The sequence below is a fragment of the Vitis riparia genome, unplaced genomic scaffold (assembly GCF_004353265.1).
Source record: "Vitis riparia cultivar Riparia Gloire de Montpellier isolate 1030 unplaced genomic scaffold, EGFV_Vit.rip_1.0 scaffold727_pilon_pilon, whole genome shotgun sequence".
Taxonomy (NCBI): Eukaryota; Viridiplantae; Streptophyta; class Magnoliopsida; order Vitales; family Vitaceae; genus Vitis; species Vitis riparia.
The window spans coordinates 95,388-112,636 of NW_023269754.1; the positions used below are offsets into that span (position 1 = coordinate 95,388).

Sequence of the window (17,249 nt, forward strand, 5' to 3'; positions counted from 1 at the left end):
CAAATAAATCCTTAGGGCATAATTAATAAACTTTATAGGAAATGGAATCATATGAAAGGGAATCAAATAAGGGAAAGAAAAGAAATAAAGGAAAGGGAATTGAAATTAGTAATTCTATTGAGGTCTTTACAGAGTGGAAGACTTTACTTACAAGTTACAATGTAAGAACTAAGAAACAAATCTATTAGTAACATTTGCTAATTCTATTAGTAATTTTACCATTTCACCTTTACGCATACAATTTTCACAATTGTTATTGAAAGTGAAAATATATATATAAATGGGATTAAAGACGAATAAAATTTATTTTTGTAACATTTGCATTTTAAAATTAATTAATAAATTTAAATTACAAAATTATTTTTAAATTGAAAATATTTATCTCTTGGGGTTTGATTAGACATCACACTAATTTTTAACGGATTTTAATTTTTAGCATGATAAAAATTGTTTTTTCAAAGCAAAAATTTTATCAACCGGAGTTCTCTAATATCAAATATTAGGAATAATATAATTATGGCTTTGAAAAATTCATGATTTGAATATTTATAAATGTGCAATATTTTAAAATATTTATTAATTTAATAATTATTCATAATATAGGGTAAAATGATTAATTTCTCATGATTCACTTTCTAGAAAACCCCATTCCCGGAACCCATTCCTCCTTCCTTTTGGAGGATGGATTTCCACAAGGTTTGCGAGAGACCCACATTCCCTTTTTCATTCCCATATCCAAGTAAACAAGGCAAACGAAGAAAAGGGAATCATTCCCATTCCTTAAACATGCCATTAGTGCAATGTTCCATGTCGAGGAAATGGGAGCCCTCTATAAATATATGCTGCCACCCACCACATTGTTTCAGAGCAGGGAATGGAGGTTGTTCAGCACAAGAGCTTGGCAATGAGGTTATGGCTGTCTATGCTAAATGGTACTGTGATAGTAATAAGCACTACCTCTCTCTGAGATGGTTTTCAAGCAAGTTCTAAACACGATTGAAGCAGTTCTCTTCTAACAATTCCATGCAGAGAAGTAAAGAGATCACTTTCCTGAAATTTTGTTATGGCAGAATGTTGATGGCATGGATCACAGAGGCTTAATAAAGTAGTAATTTGAAGAATAAGATTGAAAATACAAGAATAGAAGGTTCTTGAGGATAAAAAATGGTGGAGATTACACTAAGGAATAAAATAGCAAGGTGTCAGCAAAGAACTTCATTAAGCAAAGAATTAAACATCTGACCCTTGATCTCTACTCGAAGCTAGAATGCCTTCAGCTTCAGACTCGAGCCATCTCCTGTACTGGCTGCACATGTCGTTGCTTACAAGCTCATCATCCACCATGCAAGGTTCTCGAGAGAAAAAATTGCAGAGATAATCAACAAGCCAGGGCACTAAAATAGCAAGATATCAGCAACAATTTCATCAACCAAAGAAGTAAATAGCAGGCTCTCAATCTCCACTCCAAGTTCAAATGTTTCGACTTCAAAGTCAAGCCATCTTCCATACTGGCTGCTCATGTCCTTGTCTACAAGCTCATCCACCATACAGTCCCCCATGCTTCTCCATCCTGAGATCTCCTTGTACACTTCCTCTGATAACCACTCCTTTCTTCTCACCATTGTCACCCCTTTTGCCCATGTTTTGCATCCCCCACCAACATACCGCCTACATCTTAAGTCTAAGCATTCGCTCACACAATCAAATAACACCTTCCTATTTAGCCTAGACTCATCTCCATCAATTTCCAAGCCTCCTTTTCGATTCTCCAATTGATGGAAAAGATGAGGATTTATGATCTCACGGGCACGACCCAATGCAAAATCCTTGAACATCAATTCAATGTTACAGAGTATCTCCTTCACATATTCTAGTTCCCACTTGGTAGATCTCACCAAACATGTTGCAGTTAATGCTACCACATGCTTTGTAGCCACAGTTGCAGTAGATGTGGAAGAAGCTGAATCTGATAGCTCTGCATCGGCTTCCATTGAATTGAACTTCTTTGAAAAGCTCAAACTAATCAATTCCTGGGCTAGAACAGATGAGAAGTGCTTGCTTCCTGGAAGAAATTCTAGGAGTATCAACATTTCCATGCTTAGAAGTAACTAAAATTTTAAAACAGAACATGTTGCCTATTACCTTCTATGCTATTACTGTCTGTGCTGTCTGAAGAGTTGCAACTTTCAGTTGAAAAAGAAGGTTCAAGAATAGAAACTGGACTAGGATGTCGACAATCAAGCAAGTTTCTGGCTTCAGCATTGCTGCTGCTGCTGCACTCATCCATCTCATTCTCTCCCTGAAAAAGATAAATAAATTGATAAAGAAGCATTAAAGAAATGGTGCAAAACTGTGTCCAACACAGGAAAAGATACAGGGATGGGGGCAAGCACCTCTGGGTAGGAAATACAGCAAAAATGTTATAAAGATAAATGGCCCATTTTATTTTAAAATCTGACAGTACTAACTAGCAATTGAGCCTCTTCTTAAACCATGTTCACTACAAAGGTAAAATTTCTTTTGAAGGCTCCAAGTACTACTGGCCAGGTCCAAGAGCTCACAGCTTGGTGACCTACACTATCACTGCCATAAAATAGCCAAAGCATTACTCTTTTGCAGCTTCTACCCTTCCCATATGCCAAAATTTAAACAGTATTCACCACTCACATGATAATCCAATGGAGAAATTGAAACTATATTTACAGAAGCCGGAAAGCACTCAAACAAGTCATTCCCTTAACCCAAAAACACAATCTTCTGATATGGGTAAGTTGACAAGAAACTTAAAGTTGCTGACATCAGGCAATAGTTATCTTAAAGTTGAAAAGCAAGATGTTCCTTTTATAAGAATATATATATTAGCTTAGAGTTGAAGTGCAAGATGGCCCTTCGCAGTTTCATTTCTAACCAGAAGCTGCAAAACCAAGATGTGCATTTTTGTTAATTTTAAATAAATATTGTTTTTTTTTTAATTTAATTTATCAAATTTTTTATAAAAGAAAAATCTTTACAAAATTTATTTGGATAAAAGTGTTGAATTTTATATATCTTTTCAAGTTTAGGCAAACCAAAATTTTGAATTTTACCGCCAAAATATAACTATATATTGCCTCATAAAACTTTATTTACCTAAATTAAAGAAATGTGTTTAATTACTTTTAAGTTGATTTTAATTTTATTTAGAATTGGGATAAATATTGAGTTCTAATATTATTTATTATGGGATAACAATTTAGATAAATATTAAAGGATAAAAATTTAGATAAATGTGAAATTTTAATGTTATCATATGAATATTAAAGGGGCTAGGTTGAATGTTAAAGACAACAAAAAAGCTGCAGAATTAACATGCAACTTCCTGGTTAGGGTGGAGAAAAGGGGCTATATTGAACATTATTTTCTCAGTGTCTAAACCAAATATATTTTTTTTCCAAAAGGGCCATTTTACCCTTCAACTCCTAGTTATAAATAAAAGAAAACAAACTTTTAGCATCTCCTACCATATTCCAAATCTATGACAGTTCTCCATTATTGTGAAGGTACTGAACCTAACTGGGAACCGCACGAAAGCATCAAAAGAATTCCTTATGGCTTGAAAGATATCATTTAGGTTCTAACCACGGGATTTGAAGCCTGCCCTTTTAGAACGATAGATTTTGATGTTAACATGATTTCATTTGAAAGTATTCCTACAGGCTACAGACCATTGTTATAAGGTATGGAGGAACAACAACTACATCCCACCCCTTTCCTCAAAACACACCCACAAAGAATAAGTTTAGAAAAGGAAAGGGTAAAAGGAAGAAAAAGAAAGAAGTGATACAGGAGGAAGATAAGCATAAATAAGTAACATACCTGAAGTTTATGCTTTATGTCAAATGCCGAAGGAGCAGTAAAAGAGAAGTCAGAGTCATATAGGCTATCCATTTTATCTTTCTGAAGCCAAGGTTGGTCCCTCTTGTCATGCAACCTATGTGTGGTGCTTAGTGCATTAAGAGTAGGTGCCAGATCTTGAAGAATAGAAGAACTAGCAGTTGACCCTACTTTGAAAGATTCACGCCGGGAAGAATCAACCCCATAGGTCAATTCCCTTAGTTTTTGGTCCAAAAGCATACTCAAAGCATCACCGCCTATCACATTAATTCCAAGTGAAGATAAGTTTTTAGCATCTGGTTCAAGCAGCACTTTTTTACCTCGATAATCTGTTGAAAGACCATTACTATTCATTGCCGCCTGGCTAGGGGACTCAGAACCAGGGATAGATCGTGTCAGTGGAGCTGTGAATGTAAAAGAAACAACATCCATGCCTTTCTTTCTGCTATCTTCTGCCCAACTAAAGTGCCTTTCTTTCACTGTATTAGACTGAAATGCTTTCTCATTTTTGTCAATCAAGAAATTATCAGCAACCCAATTGTTCTCAAGATTAAAATCCCCATTTATAGATCGCTTCTTCCGAGGGAAATTCTTTGTACTTGAATATGAGACTTCCTTTTCACTATCAGTTGGCTCTAAGCCCAACTTCCTGGATCCAGCTTTGGAGTTCCCAGAAACTTTACTTGAGGTTTTGTGACGCCCCAAAGAGGATTCCCCAGACAAGGGTTTCCTGCTTTGTGAGGTAGAAACAAAGGACTTTGATGGTAACTTGTCTTTATCCACCATGCAATTTTGTTTCTGATTATTCTGTCTGAGCACACCTGGAGCATTAGGTGTAGAAGGTTTCTTATGCACACCTTTTTGGGTATTTGATTGGCTCTTGAATGGCTGGCTTGACTTAACCTCATTCTGTTCTCTCAGACCTACTGAACTTCTATTGGTACTTGGATTTAGACCTTCTCTCCTCTGAACATTGACCTTTGCTTGGATTGCAAGGGAAATGGATTTTCCTTTATTCTTTAAACCAGCAGAACTTTCTTCTGTATCAGAAGAACCCCTGAATGATGTTGTCTCTTCTGATCCATTCCAGCTCTTGTTCAAAGACTGACCTTTGAGATACTTAGCAGCACTAGACTCAACTGGTCTTCGAGAAGTTTCAGCACGCCTTGATAGTTTCTGAGCAGCATCCGCTTTCTCTTTTAGATTTTTCACTTTCGAAGGTACTGAAGAAGACCCAACCAGAGGCATTTTCTGAGCAGCTTCCATTCTCTCTTTCAGATCTCGAACTTTCAAGGGCACCAAAGGAGAACCTACAAGGGGCATTTTGGCCTTAGTAGTGGCTTGAGGTCCTGGCTCAATAATTTTAGCAGCTGCTTCCATTATATGAGCTGCATTCTTAGTTGGAATGAAGCCAGGACTCTTAATAGGAGATAAAAGCTTATGATGCGTGCTTGGAATTGATTTAGCTGACTTAGGAGGCAGAATTTCAGTTTGGAACTTCTCAATTGGTCTGCTTAGTGTCTTTGGAGGCTTTAAATCCATGGCACTTCTAGATGGGCCATCCACCCTGTTGAGCAGATTGCCAGAATGCATGATTTGATGATCATGATGAAAATCAAAGTTTTTCCTGTTGTAATGAACATCTCGGAGAGATTGGGAGTCAAAGAATGGGGAAGAGTATGGCTCTGAAATATTGGATGGGGGCAGGGAATCTAATCCCATTAGCCTGGCTACAACTCCGGGAGCCCTTGTTCCGTACCCTTCCTCATCAGTTACTGATGAACCACAACTATAATCACTACTTCCTTTGAAACTTGGTGTTGCTCCAGCTTCATCATCATCTGTCTGGATATATGATAATGTACAAAGAAAACTGGTTTAGACTCAACTCAAACTCAACCTACCACATAAAATCGAGAAATAATTTAAACAATTGAAGAAAAAATGACCATATTACCACCAGACGAAACCGTGTCATTGGCAAATTCCCATCACTTTTCTTTCCTTGTTTGGATCTCTCTACAAAAAAAGTGACAGGAGAAGACAGTCTGTAACCAACAATTGAAAAAGGACTAGGCATATATACAGAACATAATATGCACACAAACCAAATAAGGGAATAACAGAATAAGACTACTCATATATGCAAGAACATGGACGTACACACATATTTCTAATATTTGATCTATGCACATATAGTACAATGTACCTGGTAAATCAGACTTATTAGAGAACAACTTCTTTCTTGATTTGGCATTCCAGTCGAACAGCTGAAAAAAACCACCAACATAACCTCCACTTTTTGAACCTTGTTTCTCAGCCCTCATTTTCACAGACAAGAAATCAAGGGCACTTCAACATTCAATGACTAAAAGACACAATGGAGAAGATAAACACAGTCCCATTTAGCAAAATCCATCTGCAGGCTGGTCAAATAAAGAATGATTAGAAGTCCTGTGATCATATATTGCATTACTGACACCTCAAACACAACCTTCTATAACCTTAAACTGAGAAGCCCATATATGAGTTCGAACCCTTATCCATTTCTATCAAGAAATTAGGAATTTCTGGTATGCCTGGGCTATGAATCTTTAAGGATCTGACAAACAAAATACCATACATAACATCATAAACGCATTTATCCTGTGAGAGTTTCAAGCGTAAATGAATTTCAAGCGGATGAACTTTCTCCAAACACAATGGGCGCAACAGAAATTTCCAATCTTCCCAATTTGAGAAGCAAGGTCAAGCCAAAAAAAAAAAAAAAAAGGACCTAAACTAGTTTTTGGTTTGTGAGAAAACAGAAGATAACAAACCAAAAAATCCAAATCTTTAGCATCATGCCATATGTGGCCTTAGTTTCCGAGAAAAAAAGGGGGGGGAGAGGAATGCTGAGCTCAAGCGACACTACACCCAGTTGAACATCGACGTTCAAAATTTCCACTTCTTCTCCTCTCCCACAATCTCTCAGCCAACCAAACGAGACCCAAACAGGCGGCGATAATGACTAACAAAGAGATTGAGAACAAAAGCAACATAGTTTCACTAACCCACTTCAAAATCATCTAAACAGTAGCACAAAATCATCCCACAATCACAAATCAAAGACAAACAAAAACAAAACCCTAAACTTTTTAATCCGAATACCAAAATCTAAATAAATAAAAAAACTCACATGACCGTTGAAATCAGCCTCCACTTTATCCTTCTTATCCTTCATCTGGCTGCAAAGTAAAGCTGAGAGCTAGGATCTCTATGAAATAGAAGAAATTGCATAGATTTGACAGACTGAAAATAGAGATTTTGGGGCAGAGAGAGAAGTGAAAGCCTCTGAAAGAGTGAAAGAGAGAGCTCGCGAAGTTGAAGCATTAAATGGAGAGAGAGAGAGAGAGAGAGAGAGAGAGAGGAGTAATTGAAAAAAAAAAGTGTTTTTTATGTTTTTGAAAAATGCTTTAAAAAAAATTATTGTTTTCAAAAAGGTGAAAACAACAAAAAGCTTATAACGTCTCTTTTGGGGAGGGAGAGATTTCAAATTCCAAACGGGCCAGAGATTAAATGATACCTTCACCTAGAGTGTATAGAGGAAGCAATATGCAGGGTGATCTTGTACTCACGTGATCTGACTCGGTCAAAATGTACATGGAAAAAATGGATAGCTGTCATTTGGAGAAGGGGAGTGTATACTTCTTGGTGCACTATAAATGGGATGTGGATTTAAATGTTAATAAATTCTTACTATTTTATATTAAAAGTTTTTGAAATTTTATAAGTCCTAAAAAAAAAAATTATTTTAAAAAATATATATATTTTAGTGAGCTAAACATTTTAAGTATTTAGTTCACATCCCATTTTTAGAATTTTTAGAATAATTTAAAATTTTTTAATTATTTTTTGTAAAATATTTTAAGCAACAATTAAAAATTTAAAATGTATTTTATGAACTTTCGCATTGTAGCTAGCACTGAGAATAAAATAGTAAAAGTTTTATAAAATTTTATTCTTAAAAATAATATTGACTTATTTTAAAGAATTATTCTTAAAAATTATTATAAAAAAACATTTCAAAACAAATTATAAGATTATGTTTGATAACTGTTTTCAAAAATAATTTTTTGTTCTCTATAAGAAAACTAAGAAAATGCTTGTAATAACTAAAAAATAAAAACGGTTTTATATTATTAAAAAAAAAATAGGATGTTTTTATATAATATTTTTAATTATTTTCACTTACTTTTTAAGATTATTGAAAAAATAATTATACAAATATGGAGAATTATTAAAAAAAAGTTACATATAAAAGTTACTTTTAAAACATAATAAAAAACATTAAAAATAAGTTAAAAATATTTCAATATTCAAATAATCATTTATTCTATAAAATATTATAAAAAAAATTCAAAACTGTTCTTAGAATTGTTTTTGAAAATAACTAACAAATATAGCCTAAGTTTATGCTACATTTTTAAAAATTTATTGACATGTTATTATATTTTTCATGATATTAGATTAATAAATATTCATAAAAAGTGTAAATTGAGATGATATCTTTATAAAAAAAGAAGAAGGGTATTTTTAATTGATCAATAAATAGAGTATGCATATATATGCTATTTTTCCCAATGAGATTATTGGATTATTTTATCAATATATTTAATATTTTTTATCATGAAAAAAATATAATATAGTTAAACTTTTGTATATTTTTAAATTATTTAAATGAGAGAAAATAAATTATTTGATTTAAATATAAATATATATAAATAATTTATTATTTTTATTTTTATTTTTTAATATTCCTATATCCAACCTAAGTATTTATGCTTATGGGATTGAAATGATGCGAGAGTGATGAGTATATCACTATATTTCTAGAAGTGAACTTTAGACAAATATAAAGCATATAGATATAAGTTATGATTATAAAAGGCAATTCCGAATTAGCTTTATATATAAACAAAAAATACAAATCCCGCTTAAAAAAAACAAATAAATAAATAAATAAATAAATATATATATAACATTAATAATTATGAGAAGATATGTGAAGGACCATTTCAATAAAACATCATTTTAACATAAGATTCAAAATTTTAGTATTGGGTTATGATCATGAGATATGCCCTTTAAGAGGGTCACTTTCCATTCTTATGACAATACAACCCTTGAGAGATATCAAAGCAAGAATTCATGGTGCCTCCATGGATGCCATCATCAATCAATATTTTCTTTATCATCATGCATGCATGCTTGTTATTATGGAACTAATATCAATATATAAATTTCATTTCCCATCATCTACTCAGCAACACAAGAAAAGGAAGTTACAACAAGACCTTTTTGGGAATTTCGTCAATCAATAAGTCATCAAAATACATAAACTATTTCCTCCATGGGATCTCCTCAGTACAAATTTTCAACAAAAAGAAAGTAAGAAAAGGGCTTCAATTCATGAATATGCAAATTTTGTATATCAACATATTCTTCTGACTATGATCATCATCTCAGAGTCACCCAAAAGGAAAAATTAAAAAAAACGATGAGAAAATGTGCTATTCTCCTCCTCCTCTATCCATCTTCCTCTATCCATCTGTTCTTGAAAAAAAAATAGTGAAAGTCATCATCATCATCATCCTGATAATGATATATCCATAAATCATTCAGACTAGTATCCATGGATGAGTTGGGAGCACTTATTCTTAACCCAACGAAACCCACCTCTCAAGGAGGCCTTCATCTTTCCCTCGACGCCATAAGCCTTATACAACGCGATCCTCTTTCTTCTCTTGATCTCGGGATCACTGAATCCCCATGATGAAGACGAGGAGTCCTCGTAATAATAGTTTTTGGAAACGGAGGTCCTGCCAGAGCGAGGAGGAGGGTATGACACCCCACTCACCTGCATGTTGGTGGAATAGGCCCTCGGCTCGCCCGACCTTTTATAGCTATCATGGGAATATTGTGGATCTCTCATCTCTCTCACCTCTCTTATCTCTGCTGGTTAAAGCTTGGAGAGGAGAGAGAGGAGAAAAGAGAAAGGCAATGGTTGAAGTAGAAGGGGGAAGGTGGCGATAGGCCTTATGGGAAAAAAGAATGGAGGTAGACGATGAGAGAGGTTGAGTTGCAGATTGAGATGATTTTACGGTGTCTTTGGCTCTTATTTTTGTGTGGATGGTTGTTGGTTATTTTTGAAATTTTAATTAATTAATCTATTTATTGTCTTAATTAATTATTTTTTAAATTCAGGTTTCTAAATTTAAGAAAGGAGTAGAAAAATAAGAGCCAGATGGGATGTGTTGTGTCATGTGGTTGACCTTATATTTCTCATTTGGTCTGGATGGCGTCAATGGGTTTGAATATATGAATTTGGTTCAAGATTAACCCGGCCTTTTCTTCCCATTTGTTTATAATTATATTACATTTAAAAATTCACTAAGTTTTGGTCTTGGTTCTAGGTTTTTCTCCGAAATTAGTAGATTTAGAAGAAAAACATTGAAAATAAATCAAATTTGATGTCTAAATATTCAATTTGATAGTCTATTATTGATTTTTCCTTTGTTCATGATACATTAAAAAGCAATTCTTCGCATTCAATCAAATAAGAAATTAGAAGAACGATAAATCTACAAATTGATGCCAACCATATAAGATTTTCACTTCATACAACTTCTGAATGACCACAAATAATGTGACATATCATATAAACCATTTTTATACTAATTTTGGAGTAGTTTGGGTGTTGGTCAATCTTTTTTCCTTGAAAACATTTAGATTGTTGCTTGTGATAATTGCAGTTTGGATGGTTCATGGTCGATGTCCTACTGCCAATGTTGTTCCTATCACAAGAGTGCCCTAATCATTGAATGATACAAAATAATACATGAAACAATGCCTTTGATTTGCTTGTGTATTGAGGATGATATCTTTCTCAAAATTAGGTTAAACAAAATGAAATATGAATATTTTATTTGTCTTTTTGAAAAGTATAGAGCATAAAATGAAAATTGTGGCATTGCTCTCTATACATTAACTTGATCCAAATTTGATAGGTTGATCCCTACTATTAGTCTGCACTTAAATATTCAAAGGCCTAAATTCATGGGCTAGAACCATTAAATATATATTATTTTGGTTACCAAATTAATTAAGATTTGTATAACTCATATAAGCAATGTGATGCTTCATCCAATCATCATCACTTGTGTTAAGTACTTTGCCTTTTCGTTTTCTTATATTTTACAAATGAAATCAAAAATATAATTTAACAAAAGGCTTTTAAATTAGTTTTTGAAAAGGAAAAAAACTCTTTTTCAAGCTCTAATAGTTTATTTATATGCTAATTTTATTAAAAGAGCTTTTGATTAAAAAAAAAATCATTTGTTATAAAATCTCTTTGTAAATTATGTATAATTTTATTTTATGTTTTATGAAACATTTACGATATTAATATGGGAAAACTGTGTTTCGGGCTGCCGATTTGGCCCTAATAGCTTTTTCATAACCCAACTTTCCATAACCCAAAATATGTCTACGGTTCCCAAAAAAAATATACTTTTCATGCACTATCCACTGTTTATAATTTAATTTCCAAAATTATCCCTCCAGCCTTCCATGTCAGCAGCCATCTCCTTATCCATGTCAGCACGGGAAGCTGTGTTTTTAATAATTGAACACAAAAATATTAAGCTTTAGAGTTAGCATTTGCAAAACCCACGACCCGACTCAAAAATTTAGGGAAACGCTCTGACTTCCTCGCTTTTTGCCCTATTCTCTCCTTTTGCCTGCATTTTCATGGGTGGTTTCTGGAATCGGCGGTGGAGCTTCGTCTTCCTTTTGGAGTAATCGCAGGTGAGTTTCCATTTAACAATTTATTTGGCTGTTGAGAAAAAATTTGGGGTAAATGTTGTTTTGCATTGTTCACGAGCTGTCCAAGCTTTTTGATTTTTTTTTTTTTAAAACATAAGATGCTATTTCGTAATCTGATTACGATTTGCAAGCAAAGGTGGTATTTTTCTGGTTGGCTCAAAAATCGTGGGTTTAGGGTTTTTGAAATTTAATTCCAATGGCACAATAAGATGCTATTTGGTAATCTGACCACGATTTCCAGGCAAATGTGGTATTTTTGAGCCTGGTTCAAAAATCGTCGGTTAGGGTTTGTGAAATTTAATTCCAATGGCACAATAAGATGCTATTTGGTAATCTGATCACGATTTGCAGGCAAAGGTGGTATTTTTCAGCCTGGCTCAAAAATCGTGGGTTTAGGGTTTGTGAAATTTAATTCAAATGGCACAAAAGCAAAGAGACCCCTAGATCCAGAAAACAGAGGGAGGGAAAAAAAACACAACTTTCCCTATATATTAGATGAGTGTCTCCCAACTCCCATCCCACTCTAAGAGAGAACTTATCGGCAAACAGGTCCTTTTTATTTTATTTTCCTTTATTTTCTGGTTATTTTCGACTGTCTGTGACCTTTTAACTTTCTCTTTTTAGTGTAAGTTTTGTAGAATGTGAAACTTATTTCTGATTCTGGTGTTTTGCACCTTGTATTATAACCTTTCGATTGATAAGATTATGCAAGTATTTGTGTGACTTTTTCAATGTTTTTATGGTACTCGGATTGCATAGTTAAGTTTCAATTAGGTTTTAAATTTTCTATTTCAGAATGGACATTTGAATTTCTGATAGAGCTCTTAAATTGGCCTGAAATACCTCTTTTACCTAGAGCTTTACTAGATTCCAATGTTTTTCATGGTGTATTTTATATGGAGGTGAAAATGGATTTCCATTATCTGAATTTTATTTTTTCCAATTTTTTCTAATAATTTGTTGGAGTAGTTTGCCTTTATTGTGATTATTGTAGAGAGCATGCGTATTATTTTTTAATTTTTTATTTTTCTTCATGATTTCCTTTTATGCTATGCTGGAAAATTGTGCATGATGATTCTGATAAAAGAATGCTTGATTATTTTTTTGTTCTAATTTTTCCTACGTCCAAGTTGCATTGGACTTAAGTGAAGATGAAAAACAACATCTTCAGAATTTGGAAGATGAAGAAGGCAGGTATTAATAGATGTTATCTTCACTTTTGGCTTATGCTGTAATTTACTATAGGTATTTGTGAAATTCTTCTTTCACTGTTAGAAGTACCTTGAGCCGTCTATTAATGGTTGTGTTAGAAAGGGTGTCATAAACTTACCTTATGTTTGGTTCTTGGAAAGTAATAAGAAAAGGAAAGGAAAAAATGCTAGTGAAAATGGTTTTCTCATGTTTGGGTACCATGCGAAAGATGAAGAAAAAAAAAACCAAAGAAAAGGGTTGGGGTGGTGGTGGTGTCCATTTTCCTTAACAAAAAATGAGGAAAGTTAGTGGAAATTACATTTTTTAGCAATTTAATTTTCTTTCCTTCAACTTTTCAATGGACAATCAAATAAAAGAAAACTTTTATAATTTTTTCTTATATTTCTCTGCTCTATTTTTTTTCCTTAAAACTTTCCAGAAACAAAACATAGGCTTAGCTTATATGGTTAGAAGTCGAATATAGCTGTAACAGTTATGATATTGAGAAGCTACAGATTGCTGATCTAGTGTGGTGGTTCCAAACATTTATTCATGTTATGGATTTGTTAAAGTTTGTGTTCAAAAATATTTCATGCTTCATAGGTGTTCTATCCTGTTTGTATTTCTCGAATCTAGCCACCTTTCATAAATTTCATTTTCATGTTAGTGAAACATATTTCTTGTGCTTGTATATCTATTATTCCATCCATTGTTAGACAAAAGTATATGGCATCCAGTATTTTGGTACTGTATTAATGGAATACTATAATTAAAATACCAACACTAACTTGTTTAAGTATTTAACTCTTCTATCATGCTTCGATATTTTTTCTCCCGTTTAATGTCATTGCCTTTATTAGTTCTGGTCTCCTGTATCCCCTTGATATTTATGCTATTTTGGGATAAATTGAATGGTGGAAAGTGGTATAGGACTTGTTAGAATGTACCAAGAATCCCCTTGATTGATTGTAATCCTAATTTTCTGTGTTTTTTTTTTTTTTCTGGGTTTTTTGGTTTAATTCGTTCAAGGGTTTTGTTTAAAGGTGGTAAGGAGCAGATTATATAAGCCTATAAGCATGTATTCAAAGCTGGTTGGATTGAGGAAAGCTGAACTTCTGAACTTCTGCTGTGTGATTAGATGCTTAGTTTGTGACATGACTGATTTTCTCGAATATCTATGTAACTTCTGCTCTGTGGGATGGTTGATTTTGTTTGACCTTGATTGAATTTTTAAACTCTTTTTAGTTAAATGTTAATGGAAACTGATGCAAACCCTAATGAGTAGGTGTGGCAATATGAGCTCCTAGGAATTAGGACATGTTTGGGAGACAAAGTTGGAGAATTCAAGAACAGATGCCAGAGGCAGTATAAGCTATTTGAACCAAAACCCACCTCTCCTGCCACCTAGAGAGCTGTTTTTTATTTTTATTTTTTATTTATAATTTGTTTTTCCTTTTTTTAATGCATAAAGCTTCACATCAAACAGCAAATAAGGTTTTCTTACTTTGTGCCAAATGGAGGGTCCTTAGCTTCTCTCTCTTCTCTCTCTTTTCTCTCTGTTGTGTGAATTTCTCAGTGAAAAATCGAAAGCTTGGGTTCTTATCCATCTTAATTTTTATTAAATGAAAACCGTGGGTTGGGTTCAATCACTGCTACCATTGGACTATGATACTCTTTGATAAGATATATTTATTTTAAATTTGTTAAGGTTCATCATTACAAAAATACAATTTTAATTATTTAATTTGAAATTATATGCTGTAATTTTATTCAGATTTGTTTATATTAGCTACGAGATTATTTCTTGCTGGTTCTTGCTTCTCAAAAGTTGTCTTAAATGCTTATTATGTTGCCACTTGTCATAACCCTTGATACTTGGTTCAAGTAGCAAAGTGTTGGGGTGGGATGCTGGTAGGTTTCCAATTTCATTTTCAGGGGAGGAAAAAATTGTTACCTATATAAAATGTTTATTTTGTTGTGATACTTATTTACAAACATAAGTGACTTTAACTTTTTCCTGTTAAAACATACAAGAAGAAACCTATATTATTTACAATAAGCATTAATGATTTTTAGCTTTTTCATTATGTATTGTATGTCAGCTTTGAAATTTCTGCCCTGTCCCTTCTTCTTTTCCCATTCTCAACTTCTCATTGTTGGATTACAGATATATATGGACTGTTTGCAAAAGGCAAGATTCCAACATTCATAGATTACTTGGGAATTGTTGTTGAGGTATTTGCTTTTTCCTATGTTGCTGCTTATTTGTTCTCTGTATGTGTGTCTATGTCTCTGTCTATCTTTTTCTTGGTAGAACATCAAGCGAATCTAGGGTAAAACAATAATTATTGTGATGTTTCTGCAATCATCTTTTCTTTATAACCGTGGAACTATTATTAGCTGTTATGTACATGTTATGTTCACTACAACACTAACTTCACTTTCCGAGACCATGTAATCATCACTATGTTTGTGGCATTGTTGTTGAGAATATATTTAGGTTGGAGATTTTTTTGACTAATTCGCATACGATAACAAGTATGCTTTTGTTTCTAGTCCACACCCTTTCCATGTTTTAAATTGATTTCTAAACCTTGTAACACAAAATTAAAGAATTTTTTAATTAATTTCTAACTCTTGTAGCTTAAGTGTTTTATATTTTTCTTAATTTTTTTTAAATTATAATAAAATATAATAATTAATAGTTGCTTTATCTCTTTTTTAATTTTAAAAAAAAATTTAAAGATAAATACAATAATTAATATTATATTAAATTTAAAGATAAAGAAAAATTAATAGAATAAAAATATAAAGATAAATATCAAAATCAATATCTTAAAAAATCTAAAGATAAATGATAATAATTAATACACAAATTCAATTTTTGATATGAGAACAAAATTAAATGTGAATTATATTTTATCAATATCTAATCTATTATAATTTTTTACAATATTAAAATAAAAGACTTATAATAAATACGTTCTTCATGTATAATTAGCAATAATATCAAAGTAAGATAAGCTTAATATCTTCTTAAAATAGAAAAATTATAATAAATATGTTTTCAATTACAATTAACCATGTAATATTATAGATAACTTAAAACTTACCTTACTATGCTTATATTTAATGTTAATTTTTAATTAATGCCATATCCAAATACTTGCGCTTATAGTTGAGATCCTTCTCAGCTGAATCTCTGAGTTCTAGACTCCTAAGATTTTGGGATGCAAAGGATTTGACACCTAGACGTGTACCCGCAACCACCACCCTTACCTGAACCCACCCTTACCCGCAAACCGTCCTTTGGCTCTGTTTTGATCTCTATGGTTCTCTTGTTTTTCTTTTCTATATTTCTTTCAGAAATTAAATTTTCTGCTACTATTTATTTATTTATCTTTTCTCTCTTTGGATAGTTCTTAAGCCTTTTATCTATAGTTATTGATTTGGTCATTGGAAGCTTGCTAAAACAGAAAGACATCATAGTTGTTAGCAATTCTGTTGTGGTACAATTTAGGAATTATTATTGGATTGGTTAGAAGCTAGGCACTCAGACATTTTATGGATATTGGTCATTTTTTTTCTCTCCTCTGTAAACAAATAACTATGAAGTTAATCCTCTTTAACTGATACTTTCTCTTCTAGTTGTTGCTGGATAGAGATTGTTATTGAGACTTGAGAGCTTTAATCTTAATTGATGGAGATTTTAATAAAAATTCCCTTTGCGTTTTACAGTATCTTTTGACGTTGTTGGGCTGTGGAAGCTTGCTAACTTGTGAAACAATAAACAGAGAACATTTAACTTAGCTCACCAAAGCTTTAATTATGACTACTTAGGGTTGGATACATGGCTTCTTTTTCACATTTCATCTTTATCTATGAAGAATTTGTTCAGAAGTTTGGGATTTTGTATTTAAACTGTAGGAATATCATTGGTTTGGTTAAAGATATCTTTGTAGGAAAATATTTGTGTGTTTTTATATAATTAACTTTTCTTTCTTGTCTTTCTAGAAGAGAAGAAAGTATATGGGGTGGGGTAGTGTTATGATTGGAAATTTTGTGTTTAGATTAATTGAGATGTTTTCAATTGTTTTTTGTTGCATTTTCTACTCTTCACCAATCCTATATAGAATATCACATGCCTACACAATCTATTAGTAAATACAGCTTCAAGTTCATATTGGATACTTACCACAATATGTTGTAGAGACTATATTATATCTGCATAAACCTTATGAATTCATTCAACTAGTCTTTGATCCAGCTACTTCACTCGTACTGCTATATGAATCCTTTGTTGCCAACCAACTTCATGT

At 32.7% G+C, this 17,249-nt stretch overlaps 2 protein-coding genes across 4 annotated transcripts; both read right to left on the reverse strand.

Annotated features, from left to right (window-relative positions):
* Window positions 1–1,030: 1,030 nt before the first annotated feature.
* On the reverse strand, window positions 1,031–7,251 carry LOC117910395 (dentin sialophosphoprotein-like). 3 transcript variants are annotated; one of them, XM_034824469.1, is made up of 6 exons: window positions 7,052–7,251; window positions 6,083–6,292; window positions 5,831–5,892; window positions 3,856–5,718; window positions 2,143–2,299; window positions 1,031–2,062 (listed from the first exon to the last, which is right to left on the reverse strand). In XM_034824469.1, the coding sequence occupies exons 2-6, from the start codon at window positions 6,198–6,200 to the stop codon at window positions 1,395–1,397; spliced, it is 2,868 nt and encodes a 955-aa protein (XP_034680360.1). In that variant the 5' UTR covers window positions 6,201–6,292; window positions 7,052–7,251; the 3' UTR covers window positions 1,031–1,394. The 3 variants fall into 3 exon arrangements, with proteins under 3 accessions (XP_034680360.1, XP_034680359.1, XP_034680361.1); XM_034824468.1 differs by having other exon boundaries at window positions 6,083–6,299; XM_034824470.1 differs by lacking the exons at window positions 6,083–6,292; window positions 7,052–7,251 and having other exon boundaries at window positions 5,823–5,892.
* Window positions 7,252–9,538: 2,287 nt separating this feature from the next.
* LOC117910375 lies at window positions 9,539–9,847 on the reverse strand. Its single transcript, XM_034824451.1, has one exon. It carries the CDS (start codon window positions 9,845–9,847, stop codon window positions 9,539–9,541), a length of 309 nt encoding a protein of 102 aa, XP_034680342.1.
* Window positions 9,848–17,249: the final 7,402 nt, after the last annotated feature.

Excerpts from the sequence above, each read along its gene's own strand:
- LOC117910395 (XM_034824469.1), bottom strand. The coding sequence starts at position 6,200 with ATGAGGGCTGAGAAACAAGGTTCAAAAAGTGGAGGTTATGTTGGTGGT. Across the intron at positions 5,893-6,082 it reads TAATAAGTCTGATTTACCAG|AGAGATCCAAACAAGGAAAG; the intron begins GTACATTGTACT and ends CTTTTTTTGTAG. Across the intron at positions 2,063-2,142 it reads AGACAGTAATAGCATAGAAG|GAAGCAAGCACTTCTCATCT; the intron begins GTAATAGGCAAC and ends AATTTCTTCCAG.
- LOC117910375 (XM_034824451.1), bottom strand. The coding sequence starts at position 9,847 with ATGAGAGATCCACAATATTCCCATGATAGCTATAAAAGGTCGGGCGAG.